The 23,055-nt window shown below is 42.3% G+C and overlaps 1 protein-coding gene across 8 annotated transcripts in view; it reads left to right on the top strand.

Annotated features, from left to right (window-relative positions):
* Positions 1–20,336, top strand: part of RC3H2 (ring finger and CCCH-type domains 2) — a 33,864-nt gene extending 13,528 nt beyond the window's left edge. For 2 of the 8 annotated variants that reach the window (XM_065648634.1, XM_065648635.1), the window contains exons 10-24: positions 3–311; positions 1,029–1,243; positions 2,213–2,640; positions 3,079–3,249; positions 3,885–4,040; positions 4,584–4,797; positions 4,955–5,039; positions 5,489–5,570; positions 5,976–6,110; positions 6,649–6,756; positions 7,616–7,745; positions 14,852–14,895; positions 15,344–15,518; positions 15,969–16,150; positions 16,679–20,336. In XM_065648634.1, coding sequence (XP_065504706.1) covers positions 3–311; positions 1,029–1,243; positions 2,213–2,640; positions 3,079–3,249; positions 3,885–4,040; positions 4,584–4,797; positions 4,955–5,039; positions 5,489–5,570; positions 5,976–6,110; positions 6,649–6,756; positions 7,616–7,745; positions 14,852–14,895; positions 15,344–15,518; positions 15,969–16,150; positions 16,679–17,230 — 2,986 coding nt within the window. In that variant the 3' untranslated portion in view covers positions 17,231–20,336. Of the gene's footprint in view, positions 1–2; positions 312–1,028; positions 1,244–2,212; positions 2,641–3,078; positions 3,250–3,884; positions 4,041–4,583; positions 4,798–4,954; positions 5,040–5,488; positions 5,571–5,975; positions 6,111–6,648; positions 6,757–7,615; positions 7,765–8,377; positions 13,688–13,790; positions 13,818–13,989; positions 14,127–14,554; positions 14,646–14,851; positions 14,896–15,343; positions 15,519–15,968; positions 16,151–16,678 lie in introns of those variants that run through there. The other 6 variants (XM_065648638.1, XM_065648636.1, XM_065648637.1 and 3 more) reach the window with 6 other exon arrangements.
* Positions 20,337–23,055: the final 2,719 nt, after the last annotated feature.

Genomic DNA, 23,055 nt, shown 5'->3' with positions numbered 1-23,055 from the left:
AGATATCGCTTGAGGAACAAAAAAATCAGTGCAACAGTGAGAACATTCCCCCTTCTAAATAAAGTTGGCGTAAACAGCACTGTCTCAACCACAACAGGAAACGTTATTTCGGTCATAGGAAGCCCTGAAGCAACAGGGAAGATGGTGCCAAGTACTAACGGAATAGCTAATCTAGAAAGTGGTGTTCCCCAGCTGATCCCTCGCTGTGCAGACACCTCCCTGAGAGCTTTGGAGAACACCAAGAAGGGTGGGAAGGCTGGAGCCAATGGCCAGAACGTTTCTGGATCCCCTACAGAATCACTACCTGAAAAGTAGGTAACTTTTTTTCATAAAGACAACTAAGCACAACACTTTGCTTTTAGATTATCATGGAGTTTGCGAATGGCAAACAGTAGGTATTGAATTCTGGTCCTGACTGGCAGTTGTGTAAGATCTTGTACTGCAGTGCAGATACCGTTACACAAAGTCTGTGAATTCAAGTTGTCGGAGCCAGCATCGGTTGGTTTGCTGTTGGATGCTCCCATGCAGTATTGATAAAATGGTAAATCTCTCCCTTTATTTTTTATTCTATTGTTCTCAGTCTAGTATCTTACTATTGGGTTACTACATAAAAAAATAAAACTAAGAACTTGCACTTAAAATGTGACACTTCCTGAAACCAAGAAGGGTACACATAGTGTCTGGTCTCTTAATAATGCTGGAAACCTTCTTGGGCCTGGGTTTTCCCTTAAAACTTTTAAAATACTTCTCCAGGAAGGACAGAACCTCTAAACAACTCTTCAAAGCCTTTGTCTTTACCAGAATATAATTAAAAGTGGTATGTAAGCTGCTGAGTACATAGCAAAACATTTATATCTACTTTTGAGTTCTCTTAGGACAAAGTCCAAGATGTAATAATAGTATCAGTTTGGGATATGAAAAATAAAATTCCAGAGGCTTATATGGCCCGTCACACATGGGAGTGTACACGAAAAGGTGACTGAAATAAGTAAAGATCTGCTTAATGATTTCTTGGTAATCCTTTTCAGTAAAATTGGTTCTCCACCCAAGACTCCTGTAAGCCAGGCAGCAGCTACCTCAGCTGGTCCTCCTAATATTGGAACAGAAGTTAATTCTGTGCCTCCAAAATCCAGCCCGTTTGTTCCCAGAGTTCCTATCTACCCTCCACATTCTGATAATGTTCAATATTTCCAAGATCCCAGGACTCAGCTGTCATATGAAGTTCCACAGTACCCACAGACAGGTGAGTGAGATGAGCACTGAACCAAAAGTAGCTCTGAACTTTTCTCCAGATAAGCCTGAAAAATCTGTCATCTTAGTTTTGTGGATTTTTTTCAATATCAGCTGAATCTTCACTGAATGGAATACTAATCTGGTCTGTTGCTGTGTATGGGAGGGATCTGCAGTTTACTCCCAGTGTTGGTGCTGCTTGTTTTTGTGTACTGTATGTTACGCAACTTGTACCTCAGCATCTGGAAGAACTTGAACCTCAAGGTGTTTCATCTACTTTTCCCTTTGTTAGCATTTAATTGCATTTATTAGGCTTGCTCACCTCATGCCCTATCCATGAGGGTATCCACAGGCAGTATTCAGACCCAGAAGCACAGCATGCTTCTTCTGTGAGACACATCTTTGTGCTTGCTCAAATGTTTTTGAAAGGTTTCAATCATCTTTTTGGGTTGCAGTATGCATGTTTATATTCAAGCAAACAATTAGGTGTTCTAGCATCAGGTCATTCACAAGCTCTCAAAAGAAAAGGATGGAGTGTTCGGACAGTCCTCTCCAAAGGAGAGAAGGAAAAAAAAAAAAAGCCAAGTGTGAAAGGGTTATTTACAGACCTTTGGAATTACTATTTTTTTTTTTAGCAACATAGCTTTTTATTTTGGAGATACCTATTTTAATTTCCTATAGAAAGAAGTGCTTGAGATGCTCTCTTTTTAGTTACATATTTATACCATAGTACATAGGAGCAATGGCAGAGAAACTCTTTGTCCAGATTGGGTCAGGGTGGTAAAGGGTCAGCATTACCTCTGTGAATACAGTTGTCATACATGAAACTATATTGCACAGGAAAATGATAAGGGTCAGTAACAGGTTTGTAAAGTGTGACTCTTCTCTAAAGGTATTTATCCACACTATTTACAGTTTTAGAAGGTGTAAAATTCTGGGTCATTTGTGGTTACATTAAATATGCCTTTTTCCAATTTTTAAGGATATTATCCACCACCTCCAACAGTACCAGCTGCTGTGGCTCCCTGTGTTCCTCGCTTTGTGAGGTCCAATAACGTTCCAGAATCCTCCCTCCCACCTGCTTCCGTGCCATATGCCGATCATTACAGTACATTTCCCCCTCGAGATCGACTGAATTCTCCTTACCAACCTCCTCCTCCGCAGCCGTATGGACCAGTTCCTCCTGTCCCTTCTGGAATGTATGCTCCAGTTTATGACAGCAGGCGCATCTGGCGCCCACAGATGTACCCACGAGATGATATTATTAGGAGCAATTCTTTACCTCCCATGGATGTGATGCACTCATCTGTCTATCAGACATCCTTACGTGAAAGATACAACTCTTTGGATGGCTATTATTCTGTGGCTTGTCAGCCCCCAAGCGAACAGAGGACTGTGCCTTTGCCAAGGGTAAGTGAGAGCCAGCAAGGGAAGGATGTAGTCTTGATTCTGAAGGTCATTACTGAAAAGTTGGTAAATAATTAGCATAGACTTCTTCTGTTTATTTGGGTTTGCAGTGATACGAACATGTGACCTGGACAAAGTTTTGTTTTGTTTTTAACCTTAATAAACTGGGCTTGTAAAACAGACCACTCTAATCTACATTTAGACCAGATCCCCTCTGCCTCTTTAATTCCCATGCATGTTGCTTGAATTAATTACATATTAAAGACTTGAGTTGCTGTACATGGGCCAGGTTTTCCTCCAAACCTTGTGAAATTCTTCTGGTGACATCAGTGGAAGGTTACAGACCCAAGGGAATTTGAGGGTCCAAGTGGGTCCCATGCAGGTATTTGCCTTCTGTTCAGAGTATGATAGGATATCCAGTCCTATATTTATTATTGCCAGGAGCCTTGTGGTCATTTGAAGAGTGGTTATGATGAGCAGTTAAGACGGAAGCCGGAGCAATGGGCACAGTACCACACGCAGAAAACTCCTCTGGTATCGTCAGCCCTTCCAATGGCAACACCATCTCCAACGCCACCTTCTCCTCTCTTCAGCGTAGACTTCGGAACAGAGGTGGGAAGCCAAATAACTTTTTTCCATTCCTGTTTCTATAAGATGCCATTTAGTAATTCTAGTAAAGGTTTTTCTACCTGCTATCTATTGTTGATAAAATCAATCTTCTAGTGGAAAGTAATATCTAATAATGAATGCATTCAATTTGATATTAAGGTGATGCTAAACAAGATTGCTGAAAAGAGGTCAAGAAATGAAGTTACTCAGTTTCCCCTCAATAAAGGATATGTAATTTTATTGAACTAGCTTTGTGAATCTCCAGGTTTTTTGTGTAGTCCTTTTCAGGTTGGTTCCAAGTCATACTTCTATCTGCCACTGGCTTGTACGTTAAAGGAGAATGCATGGCTTCCTCTCAGTTTAATTACTGTAGGTGTTTGCCTGAAGAAACATGCCACTAACATAGTGACACTGATTCCAGTGTCTCATCTTAGAATGGCAGAGCTTGTCCTTCTTTGACAGCTGCCAGCTGTACTGGTTTAAAATTTGAACAGGTTATGTTTTCCCTGAGTCAAGTCTTGAATATGGCTAGAACTCCTTGAGATAATTTGATTAAATAGCAATAAATGTATTTTCTTATCTTCGTACTTAATTCCTTGTTTTTATTATTCACTGCTTATTTATTCCCTTTTCTGTAGTTCTCAGAGAGCGTCAGTGATTTGAGTGGAACTAAATTTGAGGAAGACCATCTCTCTCACTACTCACCGTGGTCTTGTGGCACTATCGGCTCTTGTATAAACGCTATCGACTCAGAGCCCAAGGACGTGATTGCCAATTCAAATGCCGTGTTAATGGTAGGGGGTTTCTGCATGTTCTCTCGTTAGTGTAATGGTACTTACATGCTGAATTGTCTACTGTTTGGTTAAACAAGCCTTTAGGAAACAAAAACCACATTGTATGAATCATGAAATACAACTTACCTCTGGAGGCGTAAGAGCTTATGTGTTTTGGAGACTTTCTGCCATATTGTGTAGCAGGTTTCCTTTATGCTCTGTGAAACAAGTGTCACCAAGTCTCATCCCAGGCCTCTTTTGATATTGCCTCCTTCAAGTACAAGAGAGGGTACTGAAGGACCTCAAAGCATACTGGAACTTCTTCTGCCTGGAAACACAAGCTTGGAAAAGCAAAATTATTTCTCCTAGCACTGGCAATAGCTTTCTCGTGATCAGGTTGTCATTAAAGGGCAGTAGTTAAATCATTGAGACCCATCTTGGTTCTCTAGTTGGACAGACTTTCAGCATTGTATTCAGCAACAATAATCAGAAAGTTATTGGCCAACTGAAGAATCTGAATAACCTCAACTGAGTCCATGTGTCTTCTGTCTCCTAAATATGTAGGATTTGGACAGCGGAGATGTTAAAAGGAGAGTGCATTTATTTGAAACTCAGAGAAGGGCAAAGGAAGAAGATCCTATAATCCCATTTAGCGATGGACCGATCATCTCCAAGTGGGGTGCAATCTCCAGGTCGTCCCGCACAGGTTATCACACGACAGATCCTATTCAGGCCACTGCTTCCCAAGGAAGTGCTACTAAACCCATCAGCGTGTCAGGTACAAGTCCAGGCTTCCTATGACAACATAGCATACATCACGAGTACTTCATCCTGTTCATGCTTACTACAGCAATGGAGATGCAAAGAGCTAAAATACCTGCATATCCCACTTCAAAAGCAGGGAAGGTAATGAATGGTGTCTTAATTTGTTACAGATTATGTCCCTTATGTCAATGCTGTTGACTCAAGATGGAGTGCCTATGGCTCAGATTCTACTTCATCAGCACGTTATGCAGAACGGTATGGACTTGTTTTGGTGTGTGTTCTGTTAAAAGACTTTTCTATAGCTTGCTGTTCTTCAAAATCCTGAATGTGGGGGGAACTATTAATAGGCATTCTTAATTTAAAAGATTTTTTTCTTATCCAACATAGAGCCTTGGAAAAACTAGGTTAAAACTTGTGTAGACTTTAATACTTAATCCAGCTAATAATACCCACTTACTAGCAACATATCTCTTGAGAGACCTGATCAAAGAATTGGAGTCTGTCTTACCCATATGTAAAATAAGGATGTTTGCTTCGTACAGTGGCTTGGGGTATTGTGGGCCCCGATGAGGATGAAGAGTGTGTTGTCTTAGTCACGTAGTTTATGTCCAAAAATCTTACTTTGATAGACTAATGAAGTTTATGGGACCTTTGATTTAGAGAACTTGTTTTTAATTCATAGTTCTGCCTTCTTTCTCTTGAAGGGACAGGTTCATAGTTACAGACTTGTCTGGTCACAGAAAGCATTCCAGCACTGGAGATCTGTTGAGTATTGAATTACAGCAGGTAAGATCAGGTATTATACCATGTGGGTTTTTTAATTTAAAAAAAAAAGGTGGTTTAGTAAAGTGGTTTTAAATAAACTTTCTTAGTATATCATACAGAAAATAGTACAATTGATGAAACGATCAGTACAGGTTAACTAGATGGTAGCACCGCAACACTTTGTATGACGCATAAGGACCACTAGTACGGGCTGTTCCATGACATCAGTAAGGCCACTTTTGGGAGAAAGTGGTGGGCCTGGTGCATGTCAGCAAAGGCAGAACAAAATAAATGCTGTGCATTGAAGGAATTCACAGTTACCCATCTAGCGAGAGAAATGCTCTTTTTGTAAGCTGGTTTATTTTACCATTTGACAATACATGGCCTAAGTGTCATTGCCGGTAACTGATGCATTTCTTTCCGTAGGCCAAAAGTAACTCATTATTACTTCAGAGAGAGGCGAATGCACTAGCCATGCAACAGAAGTGGAATTCTCTGGATGAAGGCAGTCGTCTTACCTTAAATCTTTTAAGCAAGGAAATTGATTTGAGGAATGGTGAGGTAAAGAAAGGGGTAACTGGGATGAAACAGATCTTTTGAGGTGTTTTGTATATGTATAAGTGCATGCATTGTAACTAAGAGTTAGAACTCTTAGTTTTAACATTCCCAAATATTTATAACATATTCTGTGCAAGTTAAGTCACTTGTTGCTGCACCTGAGATCAAGTAGGTGCACCTGCTGCGCTGCTGCTCCGATCATCCATTTACAAAATGGGAAGAATGTGACAATTCATTTTTATGCAATCATTGCTCTTCATTCTATTTGTACGCGTTGTAAGTCTAAACATTCTGCCAATGGACTCTACAGAAATTTCTGTTTCGATATTCATTTTATCTCTCTGTTTCAGTACTTTAATGTAATTAGATTTAGATTTGTATCCTGTGTTGTCCGTGCCCACAGTTATGTCTAATTAGCTCTTCTGTATTGTAGAAATGTCCTAGAAATGCATCTTCTGCTTTCACTTTAATGGATGAGTGTTGTATGAAGCAGGTGAAAAGCCAATTTGAAATTTACAGAACATATTAATTCTTTTTTTAGACCGATTATACGGAAGACTGTGCAGACACAAAGCCAGATCGAGACATTGAATTGGAGCTGTCAGCCCTTGATACAGATGAACCTGATGGGCAAGGCGAACAAATAGAAGTAAGTACGAAAATCTGTGTGTCTGAAGAGCTCACTGGATTCTTTCACTGGTTACTAAAACACTTCTAAAATTTCTTTGTGAATTAGTGGGTTGTTGATAGCAAAGCCTTTTGGTTTTAGTCTTTGTAGTGATAACAAACATTTGCTTTCTTTTAGCACTAGGGGTCTCATACTTCTCATTCAGACACCCAGTGGTTAATGTTACTGAAGTTAAAACCAGCTCACTGTGTTCTTTTGTCACAGCTTCCAGCTTTTTGCTCTTTATCTTTTGATAGCCGTAGGGATGATGAGGAGTCCGTTCCTTTCCCTTTCCGCTCCGGTGTTGAAACCGTAGTGAGGAATGTTTTACACTGAAGTTTTCATTTGAATGAGATCATTTAATTTAAGCTTTGTGCTCACCTGATTCTAATAGTAAAGTCATTTAAATGATTGAAATCTAGTGTTCTTTTGTTCTGACTACTGCTTCATTGCTTGTAATTCTGTGCATCTGCCCTGGTTTCTTCTATGTGGTTTCCTCATTGCTGTGCAGTCATAAAACATCCTGGTGTTCAGGCATTAGGATAACGTGTCCTTTTTTAAAGCATCGTACACTTAAATTATTGCCTCTGTATCTCACCTGATAAACAATTTTTTAGCACCTGGTGTTTATACTTCTGTTGTCATTCACTGCCATCTTTGAATAACTGTTTTTTCCTTTTCCTATAGTAAAATGTGATATACATTCCAATGGTATGAAATAAAAATAAGGAGTCTTACGACAAGCCTCCTATTTCCATCAGCTTCATGTAGTAGAACATAATAGGAAAATTTAAAGCTGGTAGCAATGGTGTTGATGGACATTTCTCCTTTTCTCCTGTAGGAGATTCTGGATATACAGCTAGGTATTAGTTCTCAAGATGATCAGCTGCTCAATGGAACAACTGTAGAGAACGGGCATCCGCTCAAGCAGCACCAGAAAGAATCTATGGAACAGAAGAGACAAAGTTTAGGTGAAGACCTTGTGATTCTGTGAGTGTTAGACAAAACAGCAGTGTCTGCCAGTGTTAGGCAAACAGCAGCAGCAGCCTAGTTGAAGCGGGATTGTTTAAGGATGAACTACGTTCCTGCTCAGACTTGGATTAGACGTCTGCATTGTGTGTACATGGCGAAGTGAGAAGAACTTGTTAAGGAATAGAATTAGGTCACAAATATGAAAGTCACAGGATGTTACCATTGTTCGTACGCATTGTTGTAATTGTATATACTGAAACACGTCACAGCTGTTAAAAATACCTTTCACATTCAGTAAGCAAAAAATCCAAAAGTATTTTTATAGTTAACAGAAATTAAGAAAAACTTCAAAAGGTTTAATGTCATACCATTTGCACAAATCTCCATAGAGAGGTAGTTTTTAAAATACACTATTCTAGGTTTGTATGTTCTGTAGTCTTTAACGTGTAATGCAGCCTTTGAAAATGAGGCAGACTGCATTTAACATCTTGAGCGTACCGTTCCATAGTAAGATGTTTAGCCTGTTGCTAAAAATAAGTTTGTGTCAGTATTTATTTAATGCACACAATTCAGTTCCGGATACTTGTGCATGTACTTGATTAATATTTGTATAACTTATTTTTCTCCTCAGGGAGGAGCAGAAAACAATCCTGCCTGTAACTTCTTGCTTCAGTCAGCCGATCACAACATCTGTTAGCAATGCAAGCTGCCTGCCCATCAGCACAGCAGTCAGTGTTGGCAGCCTCATTTTGAAAACTGCTCACATTATGTCTGAGGATAAAAATGACTTTTTAAAGCCTGTTGCAAATGGCAGGATGGTTAACAGCTGAAAGGCATTCATCTTTCCAGCTTGTGACCACACCATGGAAGCATTTACACTAGCTTTTTATATATATAATATATATTATATAATGTATATTTTTTTTAAAGAAAATAATATTGGGGTCATGCATTTCCTGTGGACTCTTTGATACTTCAAGCCCCTCTCGCATTAGCATTCTGAAGAAGAAAAACTTACTTTACTAGGGTAAGGCGTTCACTTTCCACAAATGAATGGAATTTGGACGTTGTTTTACTTAAGCTTAAAGCAGCTTTTTATGAGTTTGTAGCAATCCGGTGCGGTATCTGAGCCATTCTTGTTTAAAATGGCTTCTGTAGAAAACTAACAACTCAGTTATTTAAACTAGCAGGATCCTACAATGATACATCTAGTGAAAGGAAGACTAACTTATTTGTCTCTGTTTTGTTTCATGAGAGAAGAACTTGCGTCTTGTTGCAGCTGCTTTTTCTTTAGTTGTGGAACTTTGCATGGAGTATAGTTTCCCGTTGGAAGACTGAGAGGTAGAGATTTGGACTTGAGACTTTTACAGGGTTAACACACCATTAGCTTTGCACTGCTGCGTTGTTTGCAGGTCTGTGGTGCAGTGCTTTGCTGCGGCTTTTTGTTTCCATTTCCCCCCCAGTTTCTGCTTTAGTGCTGTAGATACACATACACAGGCTACTTGTCCAAGTAAAGTTACCAGAAGTAAACCAAGTGCCTAAGTCCTCCAGCTAACGTACTAGGTATTGATTTCCCCAATTTATATGTGAAACAATTTTCAACCATTTTGAGAGGTTATGCACTAATGTAACAGCAGTTTTGGGTTTTGGTTTTTTTTTTTTTTATTAATAGTTCTCAACTTGGAGATTATAGAATCCAGATGACTTGGCAAAAAGCATCGGGTGCTCTTGGCTTTCCTTTGAAAACCCTGTATGTAGTGTTTGCACTGACTAACAAGATGGTATTGCTGGTTTTTGTACTGTTTTGTTTTTAATTTAAACTAAATATTGGGAATTTAAGGCGGTTGTATTACCTTTGTTTAAATGTTGTTAATCATAATTTTGTATTCAGGTTTAATTTTCGCTTGTTCAGTGGCAACTTATTTTCAAAGACCTTGAAAATACAATAATATAGCATTATCTGACCTTCGGAGTACTGAAAAGTGTATGAATTTATGCCCTGTTAAGATGTGACTGAGAATCAGACATGTCAACTGAAAATTGGTTTTCATAAATGCACACTAACTAGAGCCCTGGGCATATTTTTGTTGAGAAGCTTAAAAATCCACTTTTTTGGAAAAGAAAGCAGGACTCTCCCTCCTGATGATTACTGTCTATTTGTTTGTCCTCTTTTCTTTGTGACAAGTTTTACCTTTTTTTTTTTTTTTTTTTTATGTTTTTATTAACTTCTGTGAAGTTGTTTACTCTGAAAATTATACTGGAATATTTTAAGCCAAGCTGATCTTTCACCAGGTGTACTGCATGTAAGGGCTTTTCCTGCTAGCAAAATGCTTAAAGAGGATCATGTTACTGGTCGTCTGAGTTGTTATTTTACAAAATCACAGCTATGTGGTCGGGTAAGATTTTGATAACTGTTTTGTGCACGCTTCTGGGGGGTGGGGGTTGGCATTTCCCTGAGGGTTACTGATTAGACGGAGTAAATATTGGTGTTTGATATCTCTCCTAATGAACCTCTCCATGAAATAATTATGTTGTAAATATACCTGGAAATCCAAGGGTTAGTTTTGATATTCTGGTGTCAGTATGGAAGATCTTACACATCTCTTTAATACTCAAATGTAAAGGAATGTATGTAGAAAACCAGTCCAGTAGTGTTTTTGTAGTTTCTTTGGCTGTTGCTGTCCCTCCCTAGAGCCAGTGCCACCGCGTAGCTCGGATTAGGCTGACGCTTCGTTTCACTCGCAGCTCAAAGTGAATGGATACAAGAACCAGACCACCTTTGTCACCTTAACTTATTTCCTATTGATGTTAACTTTAACTTAGAATGTTAGACATAAATATAATTGTTGTATATTTTATACCAAGACCATTCTGTAAATATGAATTTATATTACTTTTGAAATGCTTCTGAGATACTATTATTTGCTGTACAATGTAATTCCAAGACAGATATGCAAACAAGTATGTCTCTTTCATGGATATTTAAACAGTGAGATCTTCCATGTTGAAGGTGATGTAATTTTTTTAAAAGATTTTTAAATTTTAAATTGCTATTTTGTTACAAAAATAGAGAAAATATAAAGGTTTGAGAAGTCCTTATTTGCCCTCAGGGAAAGAGCCCTCTGTGCACCAGAACTCCACAGAACATCTTCAGCATGATCTGAGGGTGAATATATACTACATAAATTGATTGTGTATTTACCTTAACTTTTTAATTTTAAAATTACAATTTTAAAAACTTGGTTGTGCTCTGCTGGAGGAGGATTGGGATAAGCTGCTTACACACATTTGCCTGTTTGTCCAGTGAAATTACATAAGCCTGACATATTCCTGCCGACTGTCCTGGCGTGTTTAAGGACAGATGTGTCTCTATACTCCTGTCTGCAGCAGGAGGTCCCGCGATAAGGCAGTTTTCTAGGGTGACCGGACACTTCACATGGGAAGTTGGTTCTTAACTGAGGCTGGGGGTTTTTTAGTTGATTTTTTTTTTTTTTTTAATATATATAGAATGACAGGCAAAAGAACTCGGAGGGGCTTTAACAGCATGCCAGCTTTGTCTTACAGTTGTCACACTGACTGTGTGCCTTCCAGTGCCCTGACAGGAAGCTGCAGGTGGGAACCCAGCTCTGGCTTTCTGCTTTGGTGAAGTTTCAGCCCTTGACCCTGTCCAAACAAGTATGTATTCATTTGTCCAGTTGTAAATCAGGTGCCTTTGGGCTATGGAAGGGCTTATTTTCTGACGCTGAGAGACAGTGACTAATCTTTGTGTGTTAATCGCAGCGATTCCCGTTCAGGTTTTGGCCTAACTTACCTGTGCTGTCAGAAAAAGGCCCATAGCAGATTGGGGAAAGAGACCGGCTCTTTTGCTTTGCTTGGACAAGCATTTTGGGTTGTTTTGGTTTGCCTTTTTTTTTTTTTTCCCCTCCTGCTAGGGGTGCAGCAGAGATTTCACATGCAAGAGATACAGGAGTTATTAGTATCTAAGTTAATTGTGTTGCCTCACTACCTGGATTCATTCCTTGGTTTGCCTCGTTTCCCACATAGGTCTTAACAGAGACTAATGCTTGTGCTGGGAGAATGTGTGTGTGAGAAGTGATTACCTGTACGTTCTGAACGTGTACTTAGAGCAGAGTGATTGCCCTGCTACTGATATTTTGTTCCTGTAAACAGGTGACAAGAAATGAATCTTAGTGTTTATGCAGATTTTGCATTGTAGAATGTATACTAGACCCTTCAGAGGAAAGGTTAGACTCTGTGCAAAGCAAACTGGCGTTGGTTCTTGGTAGTCAAGTACGGGAACGCTAAAGTTTGACATTTGATTTAGAGGGGGGAAAAAAAAGTTGTGTGCAGCTGATTACATAAATCTTAATTGTAGAAGTCTAATTTGGAAGGTTTTGGTGCTTTGACACAATTGAATTTTTAATTTATCCCGTACTCAAGAGCTGAATGCTGGTTTTGTATAGTAGTGTACTAGGCTGGATGAGGTACAAAACGATGCAGAGTGGTCGGAACAGCTGAGGAAAGAACGCTTAAAATAACTTGATCTAAACTGAGAATAGTTCCAAACGTTGTTTTTGTTTGCTTTATTAAAGCACAAGTTGTCAAGTTGTACCTGTTGCTGTACATAAACACTGTGTGCCAGCAGCTCCTTGATCATATTTGTGAACAGACTTTTCATTATTATTAGACTGTTATTAAAAGATGTTGAATTTCAGAATGTAACAAAATGAGAAATGATCGGATTATCTATAGTATGTAGAAGTCCATTCTTTAAGTTGTAGTTTAAACCCTTTGTTAGGAAATTCCCTCTCACCGAGGGTCCTCTTCTGCAAGCAGAACACAATAAATGTGCTTTTGAAATGACCCAGTTTTCCAGCAGAACCGAACAGCTGACTTTGGCAGTAGTCATCGGCGTGTGTCTCTCTGCTGGCAAGGGAGCACGGCAAGGAAAAAACCCCAAACTGTCAGTGATAGAATAAAACCAACCTGAATTATCAAAATGACCAATACCTGAACATAATCCTATACCCCGTTATTTGAGGAGGATGTTTGTGGAAGCTTTTAATCACTCAATATTTTGCTGTAAAAGCTGAAATAAAACAGAGCCTGGCTACGTTTATTACTGCCAAAAGCCAAGGTCATTTGCACATAGCCCATCGGTTTATCCAGAGTAGATCTCCGTTCCCAAGGCATGGAAGTGCATGCGTTTTCTTAGCCGGGCAAACAAGTACGTTATATGGTAGTTGTGATACAACACACGTGGCTTTGATTTGTACTGCACATACCCACTGTACAGCCACTCAGAAGTATTGTGGTTAGCTTGCAGCATCTGCTGTCTGCATTTATACTGTTTACTGCGTATTCTTTTCCCTGGAAGTTTTAAAGAAAATTTTTTTTTCTTGTTGCATTGATTATATTTTATAAGTTTGCTTAGCTGGAAAGTTTGGGAAAAGAGGCCTGTTTGTCAATTGTACAACCGATTGTGAAGCTCTAGTGTGAATATTTTTACGTCTGTATTAGACATTTTCTTTGCAAATCTATTGTTCGATTGAAATGTAAATGAAATAAAAGATGGTGTACACCCATCATGTATAAAGCAGGCACCATCGCTACGATGGATTTAATGCTCATTTTTATGGCGCATTCTCAGCTTCTATTTAAAACTGTAATTTAAAAATCTGTAAAATGAAATGGGGATATATGGGGGAGTAAATTCTATTCCGTTTATTTCGGTTTTGGGTTCCCAATGGTCATGTTTCCCTTGTGGTAGCGTAGGGGGGCCCGGCGGGGGCACCGTGTGTGTTTGCTGTCGCGCTGACGTGCGGAGGTTGTGGCGTTGGCCGGTCACGGGGTTGAGCATCCTGGTTTTCCGTGTTTGAGAGACTTGATGGAAGAAGTTTGCAGTATTGACATGTATTTGCATGCACGAATAAAAATTATTTGTCCACCTTAATCGCCTCGTTGTTTAACCGGGCCGGGGGGCGGGGCCGCGGCGGGGGGCGGGGCCTGCGCTGGCTCCTCCCCCTTCCCGCCGTGCCCCGCGCGGCGGCCCCGGAAGGCGGCGGGAGCGGGTGAGGCGGCGGGGCCGGGCCGGGCCGGGGGGCGGCGGGTCGGGGCCGCCCCGGGGAGCGCTGCCCGGTCCGGCCGCCGCCGGCCGAGCCCGGGGCGGAGCGCGGCTCCCGGCGGGGCTGAGCGCGGGGGCACGGCCTGCGGGGAGCGGGCGGGCGGGGCGGGGGCTGGGAACGGGCTCGGCCGCTGCTGCTGGAGCCGAACGGCTTCGCTTTCAGCCCGTGCGTCGCCCGCTGGTCCCGGCGGAGGATCCGCGTTTCTAACAGCGGCTTGCGGTCCCGGTAATCCCGGCAATCCCGGCCCAGTGCCCGGTAATCCCGGCCCATCTGTCGCCTCCCCACAATCTGTTTAGCCTGGTTTTAACCGCTGCAGAACCTGCAGGGAAGTAAAAGCCCTTTTCATCCGTGCGTTGCTCGGGGCGTCTCCGTCAAATAGCTTGAATCGTTTTGTCTGGACGAGACCCCGGGGATCATCGAGCAACCATTAAAATACACGTTAATGGGGGCTGACTTGTAGAGTGCTGCAGAGTGAAGCGTGTTCCTCTAGAGGGTAGATGCTGCTGGGCTCGCTTTCTGTTTAGCAGAAGATATTTTGGATAAAGAAAGCGTTTAACCTGGGGAAAAGTGAAGATTTTTAGGATAATTGCAATCACTTTATCAGTGTGTCAGCGTCTAACTTTGCGTTGTCTGTCCAAACGATGCAGTTGAGGTCTGTGAAGGTGCCCAGTGTGGTCGGCGGACAGGTGAAAAGATGGGAGATGTGAAGATGGTTCTTTTTGATGTGTTATTTCTCAGCCTGGAAGTGATGGTCATGAAATTGTAGCACTAAGCGTAAGATTTGTATCTTCTGTCTGAATACCTGAAAGAGTATATGCTGTGTTTGAGAATAACCTTTTTTTATTAAACAGCAGCCACAGTTACATTTGCTTGAAACTCTTTTCCTTGCATTTGCTGTCTTGTCTCAGTGTACTGACTTTCTGCAGAAGGCATTGTCTTCAGCAATTCGAGTTAATGTAATCTGAAATTTCTTCTTCCAGGTGTCGATAGAAGCTTGTCTCTGAAAGACTGGAAAGGAATACAGGTCAGAACATATTAATTTGATTAATTACACTGATCGTTTTTCAGCTCAAATAAATCATTGTTAAAATAACACAAATGATACTGGAAATTTAAATTTCAATAGCTGGAAAATCAACCTTATGGAACTGAGTGAGGCTGGTAAGACTCCCAAATAAAGTCAGAAGATTAATGCTCCGTGAATGAGAAGACACGTGAAGTGTTCCTGCGCTAGTGAGCCTCAAAACAGTTCTGTTCGTAAAGGTTTTTAACTTAAGTGAGTTTGAAATTGTGACTCAGAATTAGCTCAGGTGACTGTCTGCAGTGCAGGCTGTTCGACAGTGGGCTATAAACTGCTCTCATATGGCTGAAAAACTGCTCTGAGGAGGTAAAGGACCATAGTTATGGATTTAAAGTGGTGTGCTGTGTATTTGAATAAGAGACGTTCTTTGCTTTGTTAATTTATTTTTTAGGACATAATGACTGCTTTGGATGATAAACTGCTGGGTGAGAAGCTCCAGTATTACTACAGCAGTAGTGAGGGTGAGGATGAAGACAGCGAGAAAGAAGATAAAGAAGGGGAGAGCACCATTCCCGAGGGCGTTGGGGAAGTAGAGCTCTGCAGCGATGGCAGTGCTGTCAACACAGGTATCCTCGTATCAAACGAATTGTTTTGTAAAGACTGTTTGTTGGAAAATTCATGTGTCTTTCTAAAATGCATTTTTCTAGGTGGAACTCCTGGTTTTATGCATCCTTGAGTCAGAGACTGATGATTTCCTGGCTGTAGTCTAAGAAGCGGTTGAGGGCTGGTGGTTCTATTTCAAGAGCACTGATATTAACCTTCAGAATAATCTTTACGACAATTTTGAGAGTAGCCTAGTTAGATAAACTTCAGTCTTCTTAGACTAAAAAAAACAGATACAAGCTCAAGGACATGTCAGTGGCAAGTTACTACTTTTGTTTAATTTCAAGATTTTGCACAGTATCCAAAAAATTCATGAGGGCCACTATTTTCCTGCTGGCTTATTACTTGAATTTTGAATTATAGGTGTAATTTTATTACCCTTTTATACCAAATGTCAACATATTTAATTTCAGGTCCCAAAGGAGTCATTAATGACTGGCGAAGGTTTAAACAACTGGAGACTGAACAGCGGCAGGAGCAGCGCAGAGAAATGGAGCGACTTATAAAAAAGTTATCTATGACATGTCGATCTCACTTAGATGAAGAGACTGATAAGCAGAAGCAGAAAGAGCTTCAGGAAAAAATCAATGGAAAGGTAGCACGGCACAGAGGAATCAAAATGCTACTCAAATGTTTTAACATTCTCAGTTTCATCACACAGGAACCCTTGTTCTAGCAGTAGATCTCTATTGTTTCTCCCCAGTGAACAGGAATACAGCAGTGGTGTGGGAAGTGTTCTATAAACGTGTTTGCCAGCTGTTGTCAAGTTTAATTATTTTGCATTCTAGTGGTACTTCAGGTGCCCAAATCGGTGCTTGTGGCTTGGCGAAAGCACAGAGCCACCATTAACCTGAGTTAACGTGGGAGCGGGGAGCAGCCACTTGTGTTATTAGTGCAGCCCGTGGAAACTAGAATTCCCAAAGCTGAAATCGCTGTTCCTGCTGGACGTGGTTTCTAATTAGATCAAAATAGAATGTAATACAGAGGGTGCCTGAGCCTTCATGAGTTGTACTTTGCCATTATTAAAGATGAGTGACCCACATTAATCCTCTGGATTTAAATTATATAAGTTATCCCTATAGTGCTGCGGGTCTTTTTCATGTATCTTCGTATGTGTTTTCAGATGACATTACAAGAATATAACATGATTCACAATGATGAAGACGATGAGGAATTTTTACAGCGATACAGGAAGCAGCGAATGGAGGAGATGAGACAGCAGTTGTACAGCGGGCAGCAATTTAAACAGGTTTTTGAGATTGCCAGTGGAGAAGCGTTTTTGGACACAGTTGATAAAGAGCACAAGAGCACACTGATCATGATCCATATTTATGAAGATGATATCCCCGGCACCGAGTCCCTGAACGGCTGTATGATCTGCCTGGCCACTGAGTATCCAACAGTGAAATTTTGCCGAGTAAAGAGTTCACTCATTGGTGCCAGCGCTCGCTTTACTAATAACGCTCTGCCGGCTTTGCTGGTCTATAAGGCAGGTGAGCTCATCGGCAATTTTGTGCGAATCACTGACCAGCTCGGAGAAGATTTTTTTGCTGTAGACCTGGAGGCTTTTCTGCAAGAATGTGGTTTGCTTCCAGAAAAAGACCTAGTGCTCCTGACTTCTATACGTAATCCGTCTGCGTGTTACAGCGAGGACAGTGATCTGGAAATCGACTGAACCGGTTGTACCAAGGGGCCAGTAGGTATAGTTGTGCTGTGGGATGTTCTTGTGCTAGGGATTGCTCTCTTTCTTCCTTACTGTGGATACATGTTCTTCCCCTTCATTCACTTTGACTTTTGCACGTTAAAAACTTCTTAAAAATAACGTAAGGAATTCCTAATATTTTCGTAAATTAATTCAATAATGTATGCACTGAAACAGTCTTGCTTTTATGCAATTAAAATGTATTTTACTAAACGTGGAATTCTGACACAATTCAGTAAGTTTAGGTAATGGTCTATGGTCATCTCTGTTCTCCAAGTCACTTTGGTTTTTTTAAACATTATGTTCTCAGATCAGCTCTGTATGGTCACTCTCCTTACAGGTTTCCTGGAACAGTGTACATGAGTACCGGTTGGCTCGAGATGTGGCCACTTCCTCACTAAGGTCAGAATTGAGACTGCAAATAAAGTTTTTAAGCATTCAAGACACTTAACTAACCTGGAGCTGAACTGCTGCCAGTTAGCAGTGCAAGGTCCCATCTTCTGTTCCTTGTTTTGTAGTCTCCTTCTTGGAAGTACCTTCTTGTTCTAACTCTTGGCATCAGACTTTTGTTCCTTTCTCAGGAATAACAACAGCCCTGACTTCATCCTGAAAATTGCTTTTCAGATGGAAAGGGTTCTTCTTTCTTTAGCCTTGCCTGAGACTTAAATCAGAAATTCTTCGTTCAGTTACAGCTCTTAATATATTATTGGGTTTTAAAATACCCACCCTTAGAGTTCATAGCAGTCACTCCATCAGAAAATGACCCCTGCCTCTTAAGAAAGATATAAAGAGCTCCAACATGTGCTGAACAGCATCAAGCAGAATTTTGCTGGCAAAATGCAGAATTAGGACTTGAATAGCCTCAGAATTTCATCTCTCTCTAAAGTTACCAAATCCATGCTGAAGTTCATTTCTGCCTCAGCTGGGTCACCAGGTGTGTTCTGAGTATCGATAACCCCTGGAGCTGAGAGGTGACCGGGGCTTTGTGGGACAGCAGCCGCGAGCCGACAGAGCAGGTCAGCAGTGCCGGGGTCAGGAGCAACCCCCTCTTCTTGCAGCTGGTTCCCTTCTCTGAAGCTCAGGATCCAGTTTCTGCACAGGGTGGTCAGCAGGATCAAAACGTCACTGCTGTCCCAGTTTCACTCTTTGGGAACGTGGCTTTGTACCGTGCATCCGTGGAGTTCACTAACACAAAAATATCTTGGAGGGGGGCTGAAACCCTTGTGGAGACTGCAAGGTTTCTCTCTGTCCTTTGCAAAAAATAACAAATAAAGGCCATCTCAAAAGCGGCACTGCGGCTGTTCCAGTTGCTTAGTGCTACTGATATTAAAGTTCTCATCTTCCCCAAAACCGTGGGGTGACTCCTGTTTCTGGACTCCAAATAAAAGCCACTCAGTGCCAGCCAAGCCCGTTTCTCTCTTCACAAGCGTCACTGCTACTGAATGCAGCTGCCATATATTGTGCTCCTCTCCTGCAGCACCCTTGGCATTACCCTTTGTCACCGATTTCCTTTTCATTAAGGTGCGTTTATTTATTTTGTTCATGCCCTACTTGCTTCATAAATCAGATCACAATATGGGGAAGTAATTTTCAGGGCTTCTCGTGCATTGACGTTCAAGCTGCCTCCCGCCCAGCTGGTGCTGTGGGAGAACCTGGGGAGAATTAGGGGCCGTTGGCAATTTTGAAGTGAGTGCGATCCTGAGAGGGACCAGGGTGAGGTGAAGGCTTCACCCAGCACATGGTGCTGTGGTTGGGCTGCTCAAACCGTACCTGGCACAAATGACCACACCGAATGTGTGCACTCTGTGCTTCGTTATTGTTCGATCGTCTCCCACATACTTCATTTGATATCACAGCATGTTTGCTTTCTCATGCATTACTTGTTCTGCTTGTTATTTTTTAATTTTGAGGAAAGTAGGCTATCATTAGCTAACTATATGACCCAATGTAATGCTGTGTTTAATGATTAAATTTAATTGCAAGTTTTCCGTAAGGTGTTTTGGAACACCAGGAAGAAATTAAAATGTCTCTGTGTAAGCACTAGGTTCTTAATAAGAATGAATCTTAGAATAGAAAACGAAGAATTTGTAATTGTATCTATTTGAACTGTGTTTTAAAAGTAGTACAGGCAGAAAAATAATTTGTAATTAAAAATTACTGAATTGGCACAAATTGTAGCTGTTTTAAGGAAACTGGCAGAAATCCAGATTTTAAAATGTGGTAAGAAATTACTTCTTTTCATCTCAGAATTGCAGAAAAAGACCCCATGAAAGTTATGTGAAATTAAATCATTGAGCATGGATATCAGCACATTTAAGGAAAAAATATCAAAGGAGCTGTAATTGATATTCGGGATGAGATTCAGCGAAGCCTGCGGTGCAGACAGGGCGCATTCGGCCTCGTGATGCAGCCTGGCCTGGAGGGGCCGGGGGAGCCGGCTGCCTGACTGGCTTTGAAGATTTATTTTTATGAAGTAGGTTTTTTGCCCCTGTGGCAGCAAAACTAATAGGATCACAACCTGTCCTGCTGCTGTCGGATGCCTGCGGCAAGGTGACTCCTGCTATCGGTGTCCGGTGCTCAGGTAGATGAGAGATGGTTTATGGTGCCAGTAACAAAAAGGTGGCGGAAAGGAAGGTCTGAATCCTATTAATCATTGATCTGGAAGAATATAATAAGTATTATACAAGGGGGAGAGGCGTGGAGAGAAGCCGTGCTGTGAGACAGTGCTGGGCTCTGCTGCTGATGCTTTTGTAGGTTCTATATCCTTCCAAATTGACCCACTGGTAATTGTGGGTCAGCATTCTTAATGTGCATTAAGCAATATAACAAAGTAAACCTGATTTAGAATAGGTTAGTTATTAATTTGTAAGTGTCTGTCCTTCATTCAATAAAAATAAAAACTACAACTCATACTAATGTTGTGTGTGGAAATGTTTTGGTTGTAGTGTTAAATTCTGCTTTATTTCTCTTAATTATAGATGTGGTCCTGACCTGCAGATTAAGAATTGGGGTGTGTTTATATACACATACGGGGACTAAAGTGAAAATTTAATTGTACGAACACCTACATAAAATAAAACTTGGCATGGAGAGAGTCAGGTTTTCAGTTTGATCAGGCGCCTCTCCTTCCCCCAAGGCTGTTCTATTCTCTCACCGTCAGAACCTCCCTTAAATTGATGCATTCCTACTAAACAGTTTGGTTTTGAATAAAGGATGCTTTTAAATTCTGTCAGGGAGATTTCAGACACAATTCTGCCATAAATAAAAAGCAAATTTTCTTAAAATATTTTAGTTTTAACAGGACAAGAGAGCTCAGAAGGAAAGCGGCTGGTCCTGGACAATAAGGTTGGTGTTTGTCTCCATTAAATATTTCGAGACATTTACACTAGTTGTATATCTACAATATGACAGTAAGTTAATGCACGGTGAAGACCCAATGAACAAGACTTCTTCCAGCTGAGGTGCTGTGTGCTCTGTCTTTGCCGTCTGTCCTTTCCTCGTCCTGTTTTCTCCGCTGCTTCCCAAGCACAGACAGACGTGCAGACGCGGTTCTGCTGGGTTTGGCTCTTCCCGCAGGCAGCGGCTCCGCTCGGCTGGTTTTGTGCGTCCCCATGGCCGCAGCCTGGTCTGGGTTATGCGATACACCCCGCAGATCAAGAAGGTACATGTACCAGGTCTAAGTCATCTCTATGTCTGATTTTCATCTTCGAGAAGTACTATAAATAGGAGTTGGAAAAAACCACTTGTCAGGTAGGTTGTGTTGCCCTGGGGAACGTTTTGTTTTGGACAAGCAGCCCTGCTGCGCAGAGGGCAGCCAGAAACAATGGGGTTTACAGGAGGGTGTAAATCGTGGGGAAACAGGAGTGTAAAATCACCTGGGTTGGCTCCTGTTTAATGATGTTCCAATACAAACAGCAGAGTTTGGCCACAGGACGTGAATGCACAAGGAAGCGCAGACGGCTGCTCAGCAAGGGCAAGAATTAAATCACAGAATGAGCTTAACTCGGGCATTTAATCACAGTGTTGACCTGGGTGCCAGGCAGTGAGGGACAAGATTTACAAAAGAGAAGTTCATATGGATTTTTTTTCGCCTTCAATCTACCTCTTCTTTCTAAAATGTTCAAAATGTGCCTTTGTTGAAAATCTAAACAAATGTTCCTGTGCAATCATGCCACAAAGGGGCCTGTGAGGCGGGCTCGGGGGAGTCCGGGTGATGTACTCAGATGGGGGTTTGCTTTTCCTTTCACCGTCAGGACCCTACTTACTTTTGCCAGCATGTGGTTAAGCAACTTTCCAGTGTGGATCTTGTCAAGCGTGGAGCTGGAGGGTGCGTGCTGCCTGGAGAGGGAAACCCGGAGCAGCTGCAGCCCAGCTGCAACCTCTGCCCTTCCCTCCAACCGCAGGGACCGCTTTGCACGGAAAAGCATTGCAGAGAGTTGATCTTCCTTGTGCGGTCTGCTCTGGCCAATACAACCTCCTGCTCGGTGAATCATCGCTGAAGAGGTCGCACAACCGGAGACAAAGGTTTTCATTGTTGCCACTCGTGCCACACGAGCGCAGGCAGCGCCGTCCTTCCGTCCACGTCCGTCCCTGCGCCCGCAAGCTGCAGCTGGGCTCCTTGGAGACGTTGTTTAGAAAATCAGAGGAGGTCCTGTGCGCTGTGTTTACCCAGAGCTCGGATAGCGCGTATGTCTGGCAGCACCCGCCTCTGCACCGTCCCCAGAGCCCGCGGCCCCGGGGACGCCTGGAGCCCTGGCCTGGGCTGGGTGAGCCTGGCGGATGCTCCTGACTAAACCCCGTGTTTAGATGCAAACTGCTGCCTTCTACTTCGGCTGTGCATTGCGGTGGCCAAGCTGGTGAGGATGTGAGTGATTTCTGCAAACCACCATGGCCAGAAGACTAACAAAGAGCACACAAGGGCTGGGCAGTGCCGGGCGGGGGGAGGCTCCACGTGTGGGGCTGTGGGTCCCCAGGCTCACAGAGGAGCAGGTTTCAGTACGTGTCAGATGCTGTTCCTGGGGTTGGTACGTGTTGCCCCTCCAAAGAAACCATTGCAAAGCTTTTCCGGCTAGCAGAAGGGTAAGGCATAGGAGAGAGATGCTTTGCTGTCCTGGGCTGTGCCAGGTGGGAGCTGGTGGCATAGCTGGAAGAGATGTTGGGTTTGCCAGTGTTGGCTCAGCTGAGGGGGCTCCTGGTGAAACGTTCCTCTGTGGAGCCAGAGCATCTGGGCAGCGTTCTTGTGTGCCTGATGGGCTGTCGCACACTTATCGGTTGGTACCAAAGCAGCTCTGACAGCCTTCGATAGCTACAAACAAAAGCAGGATGTTTGTGGTCTGACTGAAAAGAGCCGAGCTTGTGCCTTCATCCCGCTGGTGAAGGATGCTCGAGGCTGGAGCAGCTCAGGGCAAGGGCAGCGGTTCGTACACACGCTCTGGAAGTGCTCATGGCCGGCTGGAGACATGGGGCACATGGATCCCAGGGTGGGTTTGAGACGCGCTGATGGTCTCTGTATGGTGTATTGCTCTGAAGGGTTAGAGGGAGGGAGTGAGGAGGCTCTTTCCCTGGGAGTCTCCACTTGCAGATGTTCCTTTGCCATGGCATCCTCCTAACGTGTCCCTGTCAAGGCACCAGCTCTTTAAACCTCCCTGGTTTAAAATTCCTGTAACAACTCCCTATAACCAGTTTTATTATCACCTGAAAGTGCCTCACAACCTCAACTTGAGGAATGTGGATCACGACATACTTGGTTGATCAGGGATAAAAAAATCAGCTGGTGTGACCTCAAATGATTGAAACTG

The sequence above is a fragment of the Caloenas nicobarica genome, chromosome 19, assembly GCF_036013445.1.
Source record: "Caloenas nicobarica isolate bCalNic1 chromosome 19, bCalNic1.hap1, whole genome shotgun sequence".
Lineage (NCBI taxonomy): Eukaryota > Metazoa > Chordata > Aves > Columbiformes > Columbidae > Caloenas > Caloenas nicobarica.
This window is presented reverse-complemented; position numbering and strand designations above follow the sequence as displayed.